At 40.1% G+C, this 20,460-nt stretch overlaps 1 protein-coding gene and 1 long non-coding RNA gene across 6 annotated transcripts in view; one reads left to right on the forward strand and one right to left on the reverse strand.

The window, feature by feature from the left end:
- The window catches only part of LOC125911913 (uncharacterized), a 63,075-nt gene that overhangs the window by 26,318 nt on the left and 16,297 nt on the right, over positions 1-20,460 (forward strand). For all 4 annotated transcript variants that reach the window (XR_007454500.1, XR_007454502.1, XR_007454503.1 and 1 more), the window contains exons 3-4: positions 4,173-4,339; positions 6,447-6,595. This is a non-coding gene — a long non-coding RNA (uncharacterized LOC125911913). The remainder of the gene's footprint in view (positions 1-4,172; positions 4,340-6,446; positions 6,596-20,460) is intronic.
- Positions 1-20,460, reverse strand: part of ACMSD (aminocarboxymuconate semialdehyde decarboxylase) — a 54,039-nt gene that overhangs the window by 17,369 nt on the left and 16,210 nt on the right. The window contains exons 4-8 of one of the 2 annotated variants that reach the window (XM_049616200.1): positions 16,464-16,513; positions 14,800-15,036; positions 10,408-10,501; positions 7,719-7,814; positions 6,521-6,693 (exon numbers count right to left, since the gene is read on the reverse strand). In XM_049616200.1, coding sequence (XP_049472157.1) covers positions 6,521-6,693; positions 7,719-7,814; positions 10,408-10,501; positions 14,800-15,036; positions 16,464-16,513 — 650 coding nt within the window. The remainder of the gene's footprint in view (positions 1-6,520; positions 6,694-7,718; positions 7,815-10,407; positions 10,502-14,799; positions 15,037-16,463; positions 16,514-20,460) is intronic. The other variant, XM_049616201.1, reaches the window with a different exon arrangement.

A 20,460-nucleotide genomic window follows, 5' to 3' on the forward strand; every position in this document is an offset into this window, starting at 1 on the left:
TGCTGCCTTGAGACTCATTTTGGACCTAATGACAACTGCAGATTGAAAGTGAGAGGATGGAGAAACATTTATCATGCAAATGGATGTCAAAAGAAAGCCATAGTACCCATATTTATATTGGAGAAACTAGACTTCAAAACAAAGACTGTAACAAGAGACAAAGAAGGGCATTATAAAATAATGAAAGAGACAATCCAACAAGAAGATAGAACAATTGTAAATACTTATGCACCCAAATATGGGACATGCTAATGGGGCCACCAATTATATAAAACAATAACAAACATAAAGGAGCTAATTGATGATAAATAGTAGTGGATTTTAACACACCACTTAAGCCAATGGACAGTTCATCTAAACAGAAAGTCAACACATAAACAATGGCTTTGGATGACACATTGGACGAGATGGACTTATCAGATATATTCAGAATATTCCATCTTTGAACAGCAGAATACACATTCTTTTAAAAAATGGTTCTTTTTTTTTTTTAAAGTTTATTTATTTTGAGAGAGAGGAAGAGAGAGAAAATCCCAAGCAGCTCCACACTGTCAGTGTAGAGTCTGATGCTGGGCTCGAACTTATGAACTATGAGATCATGACCTGCACCAAAATAAAGAGTCAGACACTTAACTGACTGAGCCACCCAGGTGACCCAGAATACACATTCTTTTCAAGTGCATGTGGAACATTCTCTAGAATAGATCACATATTAGGTCACAAAACAGGACTCAACAAATACAAAAAGACTGAAGTCATACCATGCATCTTTTCTAAGTACAATGCTATGAAACTAGAAGTCAACCCCAAGAAGAAATCTGGAAAAAACACAAATACATGGAGGTAAAACATCATGGTAATAAACAATGGATGGATCAGGTAGGAAATCAAGAAATTAAGAAATACATGAAAGCAAAGAAAATGAAAACATCAAAAGCTTTGGGATGCAGCAAAAGCTGTCCTAAGGTGGAAGTATAGAGTAACACAGGCCTACCTCAAGAAGCAAGAAAAATCTCAACCTAATCTTACACCTAGAGGGGCTAGAAAAAGAACAAGAAATGAATCCTAAAGCCAGCAGAAGGAAAGAAATAATAAAGATTAGAGCAGAAATAAATGAAATAGAAACCTAAAAAAGCTATAGAACAGGTCAATGAAACCAGGAGCTGGTTCTTTGAAAAAAAAAAAAAATCAATAAAATCAATAAACTTCTAACCAAACTTATCAAAAAAAAAAAAAAAAAAAAAAGAGTGAGTGAGAGAACAAGAGAAAGGACCAAATAAATAAAATCACAAATAAGAGGAGAAATAACAACCAACACCACAGAAATACAAACAATTATAAGAGAATATTATGAAAAACTATATGCCAACAAACTGGACAACCTAGAAGAAATGGATAAATTCTTAAAAACATATAACTTACCAAAAGTTAAACAGGAAGAAATAGAAAACCTGAACAGACTGATAACCAGCAAAGAAATGGAATCAGTAATCAAAAGACTCTCAAAGAACAAAAGCCCATGGCTAGATGGCTTCAAAGGTGAATTCTACCAAACATTTAAAGAATTAATGCCTATTCTTCTCAAACTATTCCAAAAAATAGAAAAGGAAGAAAAACTTCCAAATTCATCTTATAAGACCAGCATTACCCTGATACCAAAACCAGATAAAGACTCTGCTAAAAAAGAGAACTATAAGTCAATATTCCTGATGAACATGGATGCAAAAATTCTCAATAAAATATATAGCAAACCGAATCAAATAATACATTAAAAAATTTATGCACCCCAATCAAGTGGGATTTATTCCTGGTTGCAAGGGTGGTTCAATATTCACAAATCAATCAATGTGATTCGTCACATGAATAAGAGGAAGGAAAAGAACTATATGATTATTTCAATAGATGCAGAAAAAAGCATTCGACAAAGTACAACATCCATTTATGATAAAAACCCTCACTCAACAAAGTAGATTTAGAGGGAACACACCTCAACATAGTAAAAGCCATATATGAAAAACCCACACAAGCATCATCCTCAGGATGAAAAACAGAGCTTTTCCTCTTTTGTCAGGAACAGGACAGGAATGTTCACTCTGACCACTTTCATTCAACATAGTACTGGAAGCCCTAGCCTCAGCAATTAAACAACACAAAGAAATAAAAGGAATCCAGATTGGCAAGAAAGAAATAAAACTTTCTCTATTTGCAGATGACATGATACTCTATATAGAGAATCCAAAAGACTCTGCCAAAAAACCACATGAATTCAGTAAAGTCACAGGATACAAAATCAATGTACAGAAATCTGTTGCATTTCTGTACACCAATAATGAAGTAGCAGGAAGAGAAATTAAGGAATCAATCTCCTTTACAATTACACCAAAAACAATAAGATACCTAGGAATAAACCTAACCAAAGAGGTGAAAGACCTGTATTCTGAAAACTATAAAAAAAAAATGATGAAAGAAATTGAAGATGACACAAAGAAATGGGAAGACATTCCATGCTCATGGATTGGAAGAACAAATATTGTTAAAATGTCTATACTACCCAAAGCAATCTACACATTTAATGCAATTTCTATCAAAATACCAACATTTTTCACAGAACTAGAATGAACTATCCTAAAATTTGTATGGAACCACAAAAGACCTTAAATAGCCAAATCAACCTTGAAAAAGAAAAGCAAAGCTGGAGGCATCATAATACCAGACTTCAAGTTATATTACAAAGCTAGAGTGATCAGAACAGTTTTGTGCCAGTACCACAAAAATAGACACAGAGATCAATTGAACAGGATAGAAAAACCAGAAATGAACCCACAACTATATGGTCTATTAAAAAGCAGGAAAGAATATCCAGTGGGAAAAAGATAGTCTCTTCAACAAATGGTGTTGGGAAAACTGGACAGCAACATGCAAAAGAATGAAACTGGACCACTTTCTTAAAATCAAACACAAAAATAAGTTAAAAATGGATGAAAGACATAAATGTGAGACCTGAAACCACAAAAATCCTAGAAGAGAGCACAGGCAGTAACTTCTTTGACATTGACTATAACAAGATTTTTCTAGATATATCTCCTGAGGCAAGGGAAACAGAAGCAAAAATAAACTATTGGTACTACATCAAAACAAAAAGCTGCACAGTGAAGTAAACAATTGACAAAACTCAAAGGCAACCTACGGAATGGGAGAAGATATTTGCAAATGATATATCTGAATTATACATAATTATCTGTATCTCTGTTATCTAAAATATTTAATGAACTTATAAAACTCAACACCTCAAAAATGAATAACCCAATTAAAAAATAGGCAGAAGATATGAATAGATATTTTTCCAAAGAAGACATTAAGATGGCTAAACAGACACATGAAAATATGCTCAACATCACTCACCATCAGGGAAATACAAATCAAAACCACAGTGAGACATCACCTCACACCTGTCAGAGATTATGTAATTTAAGTCCTCCATTTAGCACAGTGTTTTAGGAATAGTAGGGACTCAGTAAGTAGTGTTGGTATATATATGTATATGTATATGTATATGTATATGTATATGTATATGTATATATGTATATATATATATATATAAATATTTATTATTCTATTTATTCTTCTCTATGTCTATTTATTTGCTCTTAGGGTATTATGTAAAATTTTGTTTTATCAAAGTAATTCCTATACATAAATAATCAAATATCATTGAAGTATCTTTCTCATTAAAAGCAGTCTTGTGCCTACTTTCCTAACTCTTACCTCCAAAGCAGCCACATTTACTATGTAGCTTGCATCTTCTGATAATCACCTTCATTGTTCTCTAATTAGCTTATTCTATTCTCTATTTATTAGCTTTAGAGAGTATTTACTGACTTCTCATTATGACCTTTGAGAATTGCTTTGTTATCCCAACTTCTCCCCTCCATTTTCCCAGTAGAATTAGAATTTTCACTTAAACTAGTACATCGTATTTATACTATTACAACCATAAATATTGTTCACTGCTGAGTCAAGTAACTCAAAATGATTATCTGCCCTCATATAGGTGTTTGTTTTCTTGGAGTAAATTATTTCCTTTTCTTTCATTTGCTTAATTTTCTATGTACATACAGCTTGTTCTTTTTTTTTTTAATTTTTTTTTTAACGTTTATTTATTTTTGAGACAGAGAGAGACAGAGAATGAACAGGGGAGGAGCAGAGAGAGAGGGAGACACAGAATCCAAAACAGGCTCCAGGCTCCGAGCTGTCAGAGCCCGACGCGGGGCTCGAACTCACGGACCCTGAGATCATGACCTGAGCCGAAGTCAGACGACTAACCGACCAAGCCACCCAGGTGCCCCTGGCTTGTTTGTTCTTAATACATCTACAGATCTGTTGAATGCCTGGTAATCATTGTTTCAAACTCAAAAGCCCATGAAATAATCTATCAGTTCCATTTTTTCTGTCGTGGAGACCTCCCTTCACAGGATTCTGTCCTTGTGCTCTAATGTGGACAGGTTGCTCTCTTGTCTAAATGTCATGCTAGGACTTTCCTTAGCATTTTAGTTTGGGGCTTGTTTTTGAGAGAGTTTGCTAATGTGAATATAACTAGAATGAGGAAGCATTAATATTTTAGAGGGATTCAGATTATTAATATATACTGCTTCTATGTCCTGGATTCACCAGCCAGTGAGGTCACATAAAATGAGGTCACATTTGCTTTTGATGCCCAAGTTATAATGGCTCAAGCCTTCACAGTTTGAATGCAAGATCTGCACACCACTAACTGCAAAGTTCCCGCTGAGTTTTTCTGGGGATCCCTAATAGGACTATGCTCATGTGTGCTCACTAGCTAGTCCATCTGCTGGTCACCACAAGGCATTTGCCATGTTCTTCCTCTTTTGCTGTGACTCCCCGGCAATATGTTTTGCCCTGAATATTGTTTGAAGGTGCTGATAGTATCCCTCATAAAATGGATGTTATATTTGCCAGGGGCATTTTCTCCTGATGTTACTATTTCCAAGAATGCCAGGGGTACTAGGTTTGATGGGAGGTCATCAATGACTCTTTCCCCAAGTCCACACACTTCCCTACACCCCCTCCTCCACTGCTGTACTGTGGAACTCACAGTCTCTTTCAGTTTTTCCTCTCTCCAAACCAATAATCATCAGCATTCACAACCCATTCAGTACCCATTTTGTCAGGAACAACATAAAAGCTAGAAGGTTCAGAAGCACAGCTCAACTATGTAATTTATTACCAAACCAGAATGTTTAACATTTATATTCTAGTGAGTTTCTTAAGCCAGAGAAACAACTTTAAAGTAAGATAAGTCCCCATTCTGGAGATAGAGAACTTCTTGCAACTTTGAAATGATGGACCTCTTTTTCTGCTAGGAAAGATTTTAAAAACCTTAGAGTCTACTTTCAATCCAAGTACTATATTGAAAATCTTTAAATATGCCCATATTTAAAAAAAATTTTTAATGTTTATTTTGAGAGAGAGAGAGAGAGAGACACAGCGTGAGCAGGGGAAGGGCAGAGAAAGAGGGAGACATAGAATCTGAAGCAAGCTCCAGGCTCCAAGCTGTCAGCACTGAGCCTGATGTGGAGCTCGAACCCATGAACTATGAAATCATGATCTGGGCTGAAGTCGGATGCTTAACCGACTGAGCCACCCAGGTGCCCCAAAATATGTCCATATTTTTAAAGAAATCCTCAAAAATTTTTTCCTTAGGAGAATTTGGAAACTGTCTATAGATATTTAGAAATAATATTGAATTGAAATAGTAAATATTTCAGACTTCACTAGTTCAAACTGGACTTTGTCTTAAAAATGATGTAATTTGCTGAATTAGCATTTTCAAAAAATACTTAAAAGTGGAAATGTCACCAACAGAGAGATCTGCAGATAACAACAAAGGAAAGACTTTTTCTTGTGAAGTTTAAAGTAATACCATGTTGGTCTTTGGGGCCAAATGAGAGAATTGTTTTCAAAATGAAGGCCGTATTATTCCAGAAAGAAATTTAAGATAGTACAGAGACCCTTTATCATCTTCCCCTGCCTCCCTGTGAAGTGTCATTTCCTCCTTCTTTAATGTTCCAATTTTCATTTAGTGGAAGAAGACACTACAATTTACCAAATCAGTAAGAGGCAGAGCCTGGATTTTAACCCAGGTCAATTTGAATTCAAAACTGGTAGCTATTTCCTGCCTACCATATTGTGACATGTCATTTTGGATGGGTACAAAGATGTCTCTAAGACGCAGGAGTTGTTCTAAGGGAACTACCCAGCTGTGTGGATTATGTGGGATTTCTCTGGCATATATAATGGTTCCCTGGTGATCCACACTCTATGTTGAAGGAGACTCTGGAGAAGATCTTCTGTGCAAGTAAATTTAATTCTAAATCTCACTGTCCCTCCCCTTTCTCCTAATGCCTTTTCTTCCATCCCTTTTTTAGAGAGAGGCCGAGTAACTGGTTGCTGATCCTACACTCTGCTCCCATAAGCCATCCACATGGCAGACCTGACTTACCTTTCCTATGACATCTGTTAACAGTTTAAGTGCCAGAGGATCATGAACCAAGGAGTCTGTGTAAAAGGAACCAAGGTATTTCTTTGGGTTGGTCGGATTGTCCTGGGCACACAGATCTGGGCGCATGTTGAATCCATGGGAAATTCTTCCTACTGTGAAAGGAAAGGCACCACCTGCAAGTAAACCCATTAGTGAGAGGTTAGTGTCATTGGAAAAGATATTTTTCAATCCTCATATTGTATGCAAAGAGGAGTTACTGTAGTCTATTATTTACAAAGAATGTACTGGAACCTAAATGCTGGGAGATGACCCAAAACAAATGATATGAACTCATCTATGAATTCACGTTCAAGGAATTTATTCTAAAGAAAGAAGACAAGTGTGTGAAGTTATGTGGTCAAGGTTTTCAAATGTAGCATGCTTAAAATAGCAGAATACAGAGGCAACCTATCAGCTGGGAAATATCCAAATAATGATGGCCTATCCATAAATGTACTGCCATGCATGCAACCATCAAAAGTGGTGGTTGTGGGGGTGTTTGTGTGTGTGCCCAAGAGTCACAAACTCCAGTTCCCGTAAGGATCAAGCAGGAAATGTAAATTACTGAAATAGGCCTATTTGTGAATAATGGTGAATGGTAGGGACTCTTGCAAACTGGAGAGCTTGTAGTCTGACTAGAGGAATTTAAACAAAATAAAACAAAAGCTATGCCAACCAAACTAACCTTGACTTCAAAAATGGAATTTGGCTCCCAAACCATCATATACTTTATGACTAGAATGATGGCTGCAAGCATGTTATAGGCTGAATTATGTCCCTCCAAAATTAATATGTTGAAGCCCTAACCACCAATATAACTCTATTTGGACACAGGGCTTTTAAGGAGGTAATTAAGGTTAAATGAAGTCATAAGGTGGGACTTTAATCTGATAGGATTGGTGTTCTTATAAGAAGAGACTCCAGAGATCTTTGTCTCTCTGTGCATGCACAGATTAAAGGCCATGTGAGGACACAGTGAGTAAGTGGCCTCGTGTAATCCCGGCAGACAGGTCTCACCAGAAACCAACCCCGCTGGCACTTTGATCTTGGACTTCTGTCCTCCAGGACTATGAGAAAATAAGGTTCTGTTGTTTAAGCCACCGAGTCTGTGGTATTTTGTTATGGTAGATCAAGCTGAGTAATGCAGATACGGTCTTACCTCCATGTGCAAAACACACTTTCAGTTTAGGAAATTTCTCGAACACTCCTCCCATGATCATGGAGCAAATGGCTGTGGTGGTCTCTGCTGGCATTCCTGAAAGAGGAAGCAGTCACAGGGCACAGAGCTGGTCATCTCCAGCAAGAAGCTCAGTGATGCTAGTGGTTGGGGAACGTCTGCTTGCTGTGATTGTGGCAAACATGAGGTTGCTGCCTCAGCATGGCTTGGTTGTAGACAACCTTTGCTTTGGCAAGCAGACCATCTGAAGTTTCCTATGTGCCACTTGCAGGTGGAGTCATTTAATGGCCAACATAGTCAAGGAGCCAGAGGACCTAGCTTTTGTCCTGATTCCTCCAGCTTCACTTTAGGATGTTGTAGGGCAAGCAGAGTACAATGAGTCTGGGTTGAACCCTAATTCTTCCAATCTTCTGCTTCCTGGCCTTTGACAAATTATTTAACACCCCCAGGCCTGTGCTTCTTCACCTGTAAAATGGGGACACTGTTGCCCATCTTGCAAGACTATTATGGAACCTTGCAAATGATGATGTTGAGAAAGTTCCTGGCCACTGGCCAGAGCTTCACATTAGAGGCTACATTAGAGCCTCTAATGCTTCTCATTAGAGAAGCAACAATATTAGTTGCTTCTGTGTTTCAGTTTCTTCATCTGTACAATGGGTTTGTTCTTGCCACTAGTCCTCAATAAATATCAACTAAAATTATAATTCCTGCCAAATCTTTGCTGCATCTTAGAGATGAGGTTGAAAATAACTGGATTAAAATGAATTATTTCAAGTGCTTTGTGCTCCTAGAAGTAACTGTTTACCCCTTTACCTCCACAGAGTTAGTCTGGGTTACATTTCCAGGCTACTGCTTTTCAGACTATGACTAAAAAATCTCTGGGGGAATCCATATGCAAGCCTGTACCTTCTGGGGAAGACTGACTCTCTGGCTGCCAAGTGGGGATTTACTAGATGCTCATCCTGCTCCGAATCTCTCATTGCTCTATGGACAGAGATACCTCTGGCTCCCTGACCTTCTGGGAATTCTGGGAGCACAGTGATTCATATCCACCTGGGAGAAGTTTGTGGGCAGAACTTCCTGAAGGCAGAGAGATGGAGATGGACAGCATCACTTCTTTTTGGTCCTGTGATTCTGCTCTCCATCAATTACTTGGACCATGATTGCATAATCCATTCTCCAAACAGGAGCCAAAGTGGAATATTTTCAGTGTCTGTTGCATCATGGCCCTCCCCTGCTGGGAATTCTCTAATCTGCTAATGACCACTTTTCCATTCACAATAGAATTCTGAAATTAGCCTGTTTGTTTGTTTATGGTCTGTATATTTGCTTGTCACCTGTTTCTTCTAACCAGAACATAGGCTTCAGAAAGGCAGAGGTTTTTGTCCGTGTCAATATCCAAAGTGCTAGGTACAGGGCCCAGCATGCTGGAGAGGATCAACATATATTTGTTGCATAAATGAATGATGAAATGACTCTTTATGCATATGTTCTCCTCTATTTTTCATGTGGGAGGCTGTAATGTAAATAAGTTTGTGGGACTTGTCAAAGTGTTATGTGAGTTAGGATGAGATTTTCTTTGGAGCTGGACAGCATTGGTTGCCCTTAAGTTATCTCTTCTTGCTAATTGTTGCTCGAGAATTTGGTGGGGGATGGGTAGGAAGCTGCCTTACTAAATACATTGGTCTAAAAAAGAAATCACAGAGGCATAAAATGTCAGAGCAGAAAGATAATCCAGACCAGCTCTCCCATTTTAACATGAGAAATGAGCCTAAGAAGGTAAAGTGATTTGCCACATGTTATAGAAATAGAGACTGGCTGGAACTGAAATTCAGTTTTCTTAATTTCAATATATGGCTCCATTTAATTCTTCATTGTGGTTCCTTTATAATTACTTGTACTAATTGAGCTGAGGGGAGAGAATGGATAATGGCTTCCCTAAAGAAAATCCTGGGCTGTTCATCTGGGAACCCCACTATTCATTGGGTTTATAGATGAGCTGCACTTTTTACTTGTGGCCACAGTTACTGTCTCCATTTCTTGTTATCAGGGGTAATAAGGAGAAATTGGATAGGCCAAGCAGAGGTCTCTCCTTTTTTCCTCTCCCTTACTCTCATGTGGAACCGTGAATGAATAGTGCAGGAACAAAGAGCAGAAGAGAGAAGCAGATAATAGGAAAATTAAAAGCCTGGGTTATCTACAATATAGGGCCTCAGATCCTTCGGTGTTGGAAATTCTACTTGTAACTCCAGTGTTCTCATTTGCAAGACCTGATGCTATTATTGGCTCCTTAAAAAAAATCTATTAGGCATGGTTAGTTATTTTGGGGACCTTTTTGGGAGTCTGTTTAATGAAGTAGCTTTGGAGTCAGACAGATTTGTGTAAATTCCATTTTCACTTATTAACGGCATGACTTGGACAACTTATTTAACCACTGCAAGACTCAGTTTCTCTACCTATAAAATGGTTATTATGATGTCAACCTCAAAGAGTTTTGTGTGGATATGACTAAAATTAAATAATATATACAGCACTTATCTAAAAGCTCAGGAACTCACAATTCTGTTCATTATTCATACTTTCTCTTTTTGACATAGTAGTATTCCGGAGATAATTGGAAAAAAAACTCAAAGGCTTGATCCTCTTTTCCAGACTCTGAGCTGACACAAACCTACAAGCCAAGGGAGCCAGTATTTGGCCATTCGTCCATCCATCTGCATGTCCCAGGGGTGGACAAATAGGGAACAGTTCAACTTTTCAGCCACCTTTAAAGAAGCAGTGAGAGAGAGAGAAAGTGAGAGTTATTTGGATGAGCCAGCAAATATAGTGGACTATTTTAGGAAAACTATTTTTCTCTGGGTCTATATTTATCTGAGTAAATAGGCTAAAATACTTAAAAAATTTTTAAATATTCATTTAGTTTTGAGAGAGCGAGAGAGAGACAGAGCACGAGCAGGGAAGAGGCAGAGAGACAGGAGACACAGAATCTGAAGCAGGCTCCAGGCTCTGAGCTGTCAGCACAGAGCCCAACACAGTGCTCAAAACCACGAATTGTGAGATCAGGACCTGAGCTGAAGTCAGAAGCTCAACTGATGGAGCCACCCAGGTGCCCCAATAAGTTAAAATATTTTTGAAGTTGTTTCTTGATCTATGTAAAAGAGTCATTGAGAAATTCTGCTCCTGCTTAGAAAATAAAAATGTCACTTAGAATTAATAAGGGGGTTGGTGGATTTATCATTGAGGTTGATTAATTTAATATGTTGTTTGGCAAAAAAAGTCACAGGAAGTATCCATCATTCAACTGTTTTGGCTGAGAGCAAAATGCTTAAGGACTGATCCCACACATCAGATGCAGGTGAAATTCTCCCTGCTGGTTCTGACTTGATCCATTCTTTGAAAAGGATTGTTCAGATTGTATCCATACAGTCAGGGCTAGCGTGTTCCCATATTTCCCCCCACTTAGAAACCTGAGGATGTAGAAAGTGAAGAAGTGATGCATTGGCGGCCAGGGGCTCATGACTGGCCTGGAGCAGGCTGGCCTGACCCAAGCCGTCAGCCATTCAGAGTGTGACACCAGATGGAAATTTCCGGGGATCTCTGGGTACTCATGAAGTCTTAGGAGCCTAGCTGAGTCCCTGAACAGTCTGTTGAGAATGAGATGACTTTAGAACATCAAGAGCCATCAGTGCCTCAGCTGGGCAGGTACTGAGATGAATGTCATGGGCAAACCTTTCAGGGCCTTCTGGGAAATGGAAATCCTATCTGGATGGAATGACTTTTGTGCAACAAAATGTTTAGTTTAAAAAAGTTCCCTCAATAGGCATTGAGTATGAGTGCTTAACAAGGTTCAAAACAGATTTTCCTTAGCGTATCTTTCCCAAATAATATTGAGGTGCTGGAGTGATTCATCCTACCTTTACATATAAATATGTGGGCTAAACGGGCTGATGCAATGCAAGTTCTGGGCTTAAGCATTTTTAAAATGAAGAAGCAGGGTGCCTGGATGGCTCGGTTGTTAAGTGTCTGACTCTTGATTTCCGCTCAGGTCATGATCTCACAGTCATGAGATCGAGCCCTGTGTTGGGTTCTGTGCTGAGAGCGCAGAGCCTGCTTGGGATTCTCTCTCTTTTCTCTCTCTCTCTCTCTGTCCCTCCTCTGCTCATGCATGTGTTTTCTCTCCTTCACAATAAATAAATAAACATGAAACAAATAAAAAAAATAAAATGGAAAAGCAATTCTTGGACAGTAAGGGATTCTGGAAGTGGTAGGTAAAGAGTACGTTGGAGAGAAAGGGCTTCTAATTCATCAGGTTCTGGGGGCAGAAGGAAGAGAAGCTAATTAGTTTCTGATAATTAGTCTGGGTCATCTTTTTCGGATGGATTGACTTGACAAAGTTACAAAATCATGGTATCTCAGTGAGATTTGACTCCTCATTAGGATGTAACTTTATTCTATGTGACTGTTACAGTACATTTCTATTCAATTCAAATTAGTAAATACTTTTGATCCCTTCTGTATGTGAGGCATTGTAGAGAACACAAAAAGGCACTTAAACTCTCAAAATCATATCTCATATTAATTGAGAACTTGCCATGTGCCAAAGCTGTTATAAGAATTTTACAGTTGTTAACTAGTTTAATCCTTTATAAGATGAGTACTTTTAAAAATTGAAATACAGTTGACACACATGTTACATTATTTTCAGGTGTACAATATGGCAGTGTGACAACTCTGTATGTTATGCTGTGCTCACACAACTTAGCTACCTTCTGTCACCATACAACTCTATTATAATATCGTTGACAATATTCCCTGTGCTGTACCTTTCATCCTCGTGACTTATTCATTCCATAACTGGAAACCTGTACCCCCCGTCCCCCTTCACCCAGTTTGCCCATCCCACAGCTTCTTCCCCTCTGTTACTGTTCTTATTTGTTCGTTTGTCTTTTAGATTCCACATAAAAGTGAAATTATATGGTATTTGTCTTCCTCTGACTTATTTCACTTAGCATAACACCTTCTGGGATGAGCACTGTTATTACTCTCATTTTACAGAGAAAGAAACTAAGGCAAATAGAGGCTAGGTAACTCACTCAGGTCTTACGGCTGGTAAATGGGAGAGGCAGGCAATCTGCCACTATCAGTCTGTCTGTCTCATACTTGTAACAAGATCATTTTTGTGCCTGAAAACTGACCTGAGCATGTATGGTTGGGTTCACCCACTAAGAATGGTAGTCTCGGAGATAAAGGGGATGGTTAGACACTTTGGAACTCCAGGATCCCCTTGAAATGACAAAGTCAGCTTGGCTCATGGTAACTCCTCTCATTTGCTTCAGCCATGTTATTGACACAAGTTAGAGACTAGTGAAGCTGCCAAGTCTTGCTAACCAAACAATTGTGCTGCCATCCCCAAGATACCACAAGTCAGCCAGGGCCTGGATGCTCTCCTGAATCCCCCAAGAGACCAGCCCCCAAAACAGCTTATTTAGAATGAGTGATGGGTTGAGCTAGTTATATGGAAAATATCCATTTGGGATGGCAACTGGTAGCTCTTGCTTTTTGAGCTCCTTAGTAATTCATAAACCCAATCCCAGTGAATAATAAAATGACTTGCAGTCGAAGGCTTCTTACATTGTATTGAAAACAACTTGGATGCACAAGTAAATAAATCCTCTTTCAGAGCCCATTAAAGTTTCTAGAAAACATTCATTGCATCAGTCAGCCACTGCAGCCAGTAATCTCCAGGGAGTTCAATATTTAGAGGAACATTAAATCTTTCAGGTTATTTAGGAGGCAATTTAATAGGTAACCCCCACCCTCAACTGGTGGGCAGCGTCCACAGATAACAGACATGGAAAAATTTTTGCATGTAGTCAGAGCTCAATAAATATTAAAGGAATACATAAATGATCAGTGATTACAGTGCCTAATGAGTCCACCTACATCTATTTAATGCATTATTGAAAATTTTCCATTTGCAATGAAAGAATAGGAAACAATACTGTTATAATTCTAGGAGGGAAGAAATAAAAAAGTGCAAATGAAAGTAGAATTATGCATCTTGATTCCTGATACTAAGAAAAGCAGATTTAGTTGCAGAAAGAACAGCAGGGTGGAGGAAGACTGGTAGAGAGGATCATGGGACTGTGGACACTTTAGGGGGATACTTAAGAGATGAAAATGGCACTGAGTTCCTAAAAATATACTTTGTAATGCAATATTTCAAATATAGAAAGTTGTAAACAATAGTACCATGAACTTCCATATATACTCACCAGTTTAGTTTCAAATGTTAGCATTTTGTGGCTTTGTTTTGTGTTACATATTTTAATTATACATTTTCAAGATATATGGCTTAGAAAGTATCTTAATTGAGGACTGGTTAAATGAATGAAAATATATCCATATGTTGGAATATTATGCAGTTATTTAAAAATCACACATTAAAAGAATTTTGATATATATTGGAAATTCTTGATTATGATATGAAATCACATATGTAGTAGAATTCAGATTTAAAATATAGATATATGCAGAAACACACAAGCAAAAAGTCAAATGAAATATATAATAACAGTGGTTATTTACCTTTGGGTAGTGGGATTATGGTTTATTTTTGTTTTTCTCTTTGGGATTTTCTGTATTTTCCAGAATTTCTTCAAAATCACTTCATAATTTGAAAAAGTATTTTTTTTCTAAAGCAAAATAATTTTTTTTTTTTTTGCATGTCACTAGCATGGTCTTTTACACCATGGCTGCGATGAGGGTAATATTTCAGCTTCCAAATGAAAGAGTAGGAAGATAGCATGAGGGATGGAAAGTAAGAGATTTTCCTGAGCCAACTCTGGGCTGATCAGGGAAGCATTTCTGCCTGTCCCTCTTCTAGTGGAATGGCCCATTCCTTTTGGGGGACTCTGTCCACGTTTCCTGCTGTGTGTAGCATGTCATCAGGCATCTTTCTCTCCCCCTGCCAGGGGAGTGGCACACTGATATTCTGTCCTCCAGCACCGAGCACAGTGCCTGGCCCAGTTGCACGTTGGCTGAGCGAGCGCTGCATACTCACTGCATAGATGGGGAAGAGTTCCTGCGCGTTCAGGTCCCATTCATTGATGTGGGAGCCAATCTGGACCCCTGGAAAACCCAGCTCCTTCACACAGCGCTCCATTTCCTTGACGGCCAGCTCAGGGGCCTGCATGGGCAATGTCCCCAGACCCACAAACCTCCTGGGGTGCTTTGCAACGGTGGCAGCTAGGTCGTTGTTTAAAAGCTGGCACAGGTCTAAAGTGTCCTGAGGTTTGGCCTGATAGAAACAGGTAAGGGAGAACCATAATGTTCAAAACCTATACTTCTTTAGATATTTGCTCTGAACAACACCTCCCTTGGGCTGAACCATTTGTCATTCTCTATGGCTTTACCCCTCAACAAGCTGGGGTACATTCAAATAGGCACTGGCTGCAGGGGACCCTGAAGCAGATCACTAAATGCAAAGAAAACTGCTAGTATATTGCTGATTGATTAGAAAATTGAAGCTATCATTGGAAGGGATAGACACAGTTACTGGACCTGCTGTCATTCTGTAGAAGAGATGGAATGAGGATGGGCCACACTCCCCCGCCCATCCCAGCTCAGACAAGGGCCTGAAAGGCTGAACACAGAGCACCACAGCTCCTCCAGGCAGGAGGCAAGGCCTGGTGAGTGCCCCACACCACCAGCAGCACACCTCCTTGTATACCTCATCATGGGACCCCCTCCTGTCCCTGTCTGTGTTCCTCTGCATCCTTCCCATTGGCGGTGACACTCAAGAGTTACCTTAGCAAAATGTTGAATGTAGATGGTTGGCTCTCTGTTCCCTTAACTTTCCCTTCTTTGTTGTTCTCTTTCCTTTTAACTTCATCCCACCCCACTGCCAGGAATTTGGTACTCTCTTGAAATTCCAGTGGTCCAGTCAAAATGTTATGCAATCTTATAAGTTTGACCATATTGAAATCTTAGGGCATTTTTATTTTAAAGAATGAGTCTAATCACAGGAACGGATAAAGACTAAAATACTAATGCTGGACTATGAGCACAGGTGGGGGAACTATGTGGGAGCAGGTGCTATTTCCATTGCTCCTTAAATCACAACACAAATGAATATTTACTTGGTTGAATGGATACTTAGTGCACCCCCAGCTATGTACAAAAATGACCTTCCACAGGCTTGAGATCATGCCTGAAACTCAGCATGTGAGACTTGATCACTTGGGGAAAGGCATCCAACTGCAGGAATCCCATTTTGAACTGTGTGTTTCCCTGGGAGAGGCAACATATGAGGCCATTATTATCACTCTCACTCTGTAATCATTGTCGTCTCAGAATAAACTTGCTTGTCATTTACTCAGCAAGGCAGTGCAGGAATGAATCATGAGACAGGCAAGTTCTGATGGGATTAAGGTTGAGTCTAGAACTGACCCATTCAGTGGAAATGTAATATAAGTCACTTACTGACACGTGGCTCCTGGCTACCATTCTGGACCGTGCGGGTCTAGAGCAAGAACATGACTAGGAAAAAGGCTGGGGAAGCGACACTGCAGTGTGAGAAGCTGGGGGTGACTGCTGGTCTCTAAAGAGAAGGAGAATTGGTGTGTGTGTGGGGGTGATGTCAAGACTTGAGGTATCTGTCTACTCTCTTGTGAGCCTGACATGGGCCTCCATCCACCAAGGAGATGATTTCAGGTTCACACTTACCCAGTAACTAAACATGACAGGAACTGTGGAAAGAGCTTGCACGGTCACCCCTAGACACAGACACAAAGAAAGACAAAGACAATGACATGAATAGTCCAGTCACTCTTCTGGCATTTCCCCAGGCCCAGGAAGTCTCCATCTCAATCTCCCCTTCCCTGCTGTTCCTCCCTGTCTCCCTTCTTTCAGGCTCTCTGCCGCAGGCCTCCCTTATCCCTCAGCCCCAAGTCTAGGGGGAGGGATGAAGACTGGACAAAAATGACATCATTCAAGAAAAAATTAATTTGCCCCATTTGTCAAGAGCTATTTCTACCCTCCTTCCTGTGAAGTTTTATTTAAGCAAGTCATTTTTCCATTAATTCTTTCAGAGCTTTTCATTTTAGTTCATGGGTGACAGTTTCTTAGCCACCTTCCCTTTTAATTCATCTCCTAAGGGACTCTGGGTGGAGTCCCACTGTCTGGAATGGAATGCCCAGAATGGGTCTCTGGGTTTGGTCCCAGAATCCAGCAACCAGGATGCCTAAAATCTCTTGTCTTCAAGCTCCTGGAGCTGGGGTATTAGGAGAGATGCTGCCCAACCGAGCTGGTTCCTCCTTCTGCCTTACCCACATCCAACCCACTAGCAAGTCCTGTTAGCTCTACTCCAGTTCCTTTCATTGCCCATCTTTCCCATTTCCTGCTACTACCTGGTCCAAGCCACAGGCGTATGTGGACCACTGCAGAAGCTCCAAACTGGTCTCCTACCCTCATTCTTGTTCTCGTACAGTTTGTTCTCTATTCGGAAATCAGAGTAAGAGGTAAAACTCAGATCAAGTCACTTCCTTGCTTAAAGCTTCCAAGGACTTTTCATCACACTTAGAGTAAAATCTAGACTTGAACATGGTGTAGGAGGCCCCACACAGTCTCTCCCAGGGCTCCCATTGCTCTTTGTTGGCCTCCTGCCTGTTCTTTGGAGCACTTTACTGTCCTGCTGTTCCACCTGCCTGGAATGCTCTTGTTTTGGCTCATCATAGGATATAGGCTCCTTTTCACCTTTAGTTCTTGGTTGAAATGTCAGCTCCTCAGAGAGGTCTTCCCCAACTCCAGCCACTCTCTCACCCATTGTTCCATTCCTTTCCTTTTCTATGCAGTCTGTCACTACTGTGTTTAGTGGCTCACTCTGTGGTTTCCCCTCCTTCAAGGTAAAAACCACGTAAGCCTGTCTATATCTCTAGTGTCCAGAGAGGTATCTGGCATGTAGACCAGACCCAATGAATGAAAGAATAAACTATTATTTAGTGAGGACTAGAGATGACAGTGTTTGATTAGAGAGCACTGTCAAAACATTGTTACAAGATAATATTTACGTTCATTGATTAGTAGAAAAGAGATAAGCTCCTTTCAATTGTAAAATCTTTACGTTTTACCTGAATATTTTTGCTTACATTGCTCTATTTCATTTCTACAGTTTGTAGATTAGGTGTGAAGTCACATGGCTTAAAAGTGGTGGAATGAGGCTCCTGTCCAGCGTTGCTCTTTCCCTACACCCCAGTGGCCATTGCATGTCATAGATCTCATGTTAGCATGGTAAATTGCACAATTTGTGAGTTGGTTGGTTTGGATACATATTCTTTGGTCTCTGGGAGCTGAAAGGGAAAAAAACCAAATCTAATCTAATTGGAGCTTATATGTTTTAAAACAGGGGTCTTGGACCCTATGACATAGCACGATATTCCCCAAATTTACCTGTTGATTAAAATGGTAAGGGATGTTGTTATAAAAAAAAGTGCCTAGGCCCTCCTTTGGACATTCTGATTCAGTGGATGGGGCCCAAAAAAGAATTTTAGCAAGCACCACAGGTGATCCTTATCCTGAGAGAGGTTTGGGGAAAGCTTTTGTGGTGGAATGAGAGAAGCGGCCGTAGGTACAATCCTAGCTCTGCCATTTACTAGCTGTGTGATCCTGAGCAAATTACTTAACCTCCTTGCATTCCTTAGGTAATAATAGGTACTGTTGAGGGAGGATTAAATGTGAGCAGGTATGTGCTCACATCCCTCTGACTTCTCTGGGACTTTTAGCTTCCTTCATGTAGAGAGGACTGAGCTCCCACTCCATCCCTCACCAATTCTAACCTTCCTGGGTTGGTTCCAGAACCAGCTTCAAGAAGAATTCAACCTAGTTGAGGGCTTTGGAGACACAAAAATGTCATCTCATTGATATCTTATTTTGGTCTTTCTCAGCTCTGTGTTGGATCTTGTAGTGAAGAGACCCAGTGGCTGCCAGTTACATTTCCCTCCCGGTGAAGATGGCATGGATTTCTGGAATCTTCTATGCTGGGCCTTCATCATTTTATTTTCTTACCTCCATGGAGGTGGTAGGATATAGTTGTTAAGCCTTTGGGTCAGACTGCCTGGGTTCAAATCCTGTTTCTGCTCCCTACAAGCTGTGTGATATTGGACAAATTGCTTAACCTCCGTCCCTCAGTTTCTTCATCTATAAAATTGGCATAATAATAGATACTATCTCCTAGTGTTGTTATAGTGAGTTAATTTATAGTGAGTTAATTGAGTTAATACATGGTAGGTGCTGAGAGCTGTGCCTAGCACAAAGTAAATGCTCAGCAAAGGTTAGTCACAATGGTTCTCTCAAGGATAGCCATGGAATTAAACACAAAACAAAAACTGAAGGAAGCACACTTCATCTAAACTGCAGTCATAGGCAGTGGTTCTGACACCAGTTATCTGAGTGTCATTTCCACTAAGTTTTCTTTGAAAGGGTGGGTCCTTGCTCAAGCTTCACATTTAAATTATTTTTTAACATTTTAAATTTATTTTTGGAGGTAGAGCACAAGCCAGGAGGGGCAGAGAGAGAGAGGAAGACACAGAATCTGAAGCAGGCTCCAGGTTCTGAGCTGTCAGCACAGAGCCCAATGCGGGGCTCAAACCCATGGACCACGAGATCATGACCTGAGCCCAAGTCAGACACTTAACCAACCGATCCACGCAGGGGCCCCTCAAGCTTCACATTTAGAGCAAAACCTTGCTCTTTGCTCTAGGTCTGGGAAGCTTGTTCTGTCTTGCTCCCCTCCCACCCCATATACTTCTAGAACTGGGGCATATACTCTTGTGTTCTGTGGAATAGTCTACAGAAATGCTTCAGACTTTCTGCAATGTTCAATTTGAATGCCAGTTATTTTTTTTATTTTTTAAACTTTATTTATTTATTTTGAGAGAGAGAGAGAGAGCGAGAGAGAGCGCATATGTGTGTGGGGTGGGGCAGAGAGAGAGAGAGAGAGAAGGAATTCCAAGCAGGCTCTGCACTGTCAGCTTGGAGCCCAGTATGGGGCTCTAACTCACGAACCTGTGAGATCATGACCTGAGCCAAAACCAACAGTTGGATGCTTACCCAACTGAGTCACCCAAGCACCCCTGAATGCCATTTAAATATATTTTTAATTGTTTAAAAAATATATGTAAAGCAGTACCTGACCAAAAGTATCCTAGACCAAATTCTTTTTTTTTTTAATTTTTTTAATTTTTATTCATTTTTTGAAAAAGAGAGACAGAGCGTGAGTGGGGGTGGGGCAGAGAGAGAGGGAGACACAATCCGAAGCAGGCTCTAGGCTCCGAACTGATAGCACAGAGCCTGACGCAGGGCTTGAACACACGGACTGTGAGATCATGACCTGAGCCGAAGTCAGACGCCCAAGTGACTGAGCCACCCAGGTGCCCCTAGACCAAATTCTTAAAAAAAAAAATTTTTTTTTAATGTTTATCTATTCCTGAGAGAGAAAGAGAGAGAGAGTGTCTGAACACATGAGCAGGGGAGGGGCAGAATGAAAGAGGGACACAGAATTGGAGGCAGGCTCTAGGCTCTGAGATCTGAGCTGTCAGCACAGAGCCCAGTGCGGGGCTCGAACTCACAAGCCATGAGATCATGACCTGAGCTGAAGTTGGATGCTTAACTTCCATCCAGGTACCCCATCCAGGTGCCCCAATCCTAGAACAATTTCTAACATGCT

The sequence above is a fragment of the Panthera uncia genome, assembly GCF_023721935.1.
Source record: "Panthera uncia isolate 11264 chromosome C1 unlocalized genomic scaffold, Puncia_PCG_1.0 HiC_scaffold_3, whole genome shotgun sequence".
In the NCBI taxonomy this organism is placed as follows: Eukaryota; Metazoa; Chordata; class Mammalia; order Carnivora; family Felidae; genus Panthera; species Panthera uncia.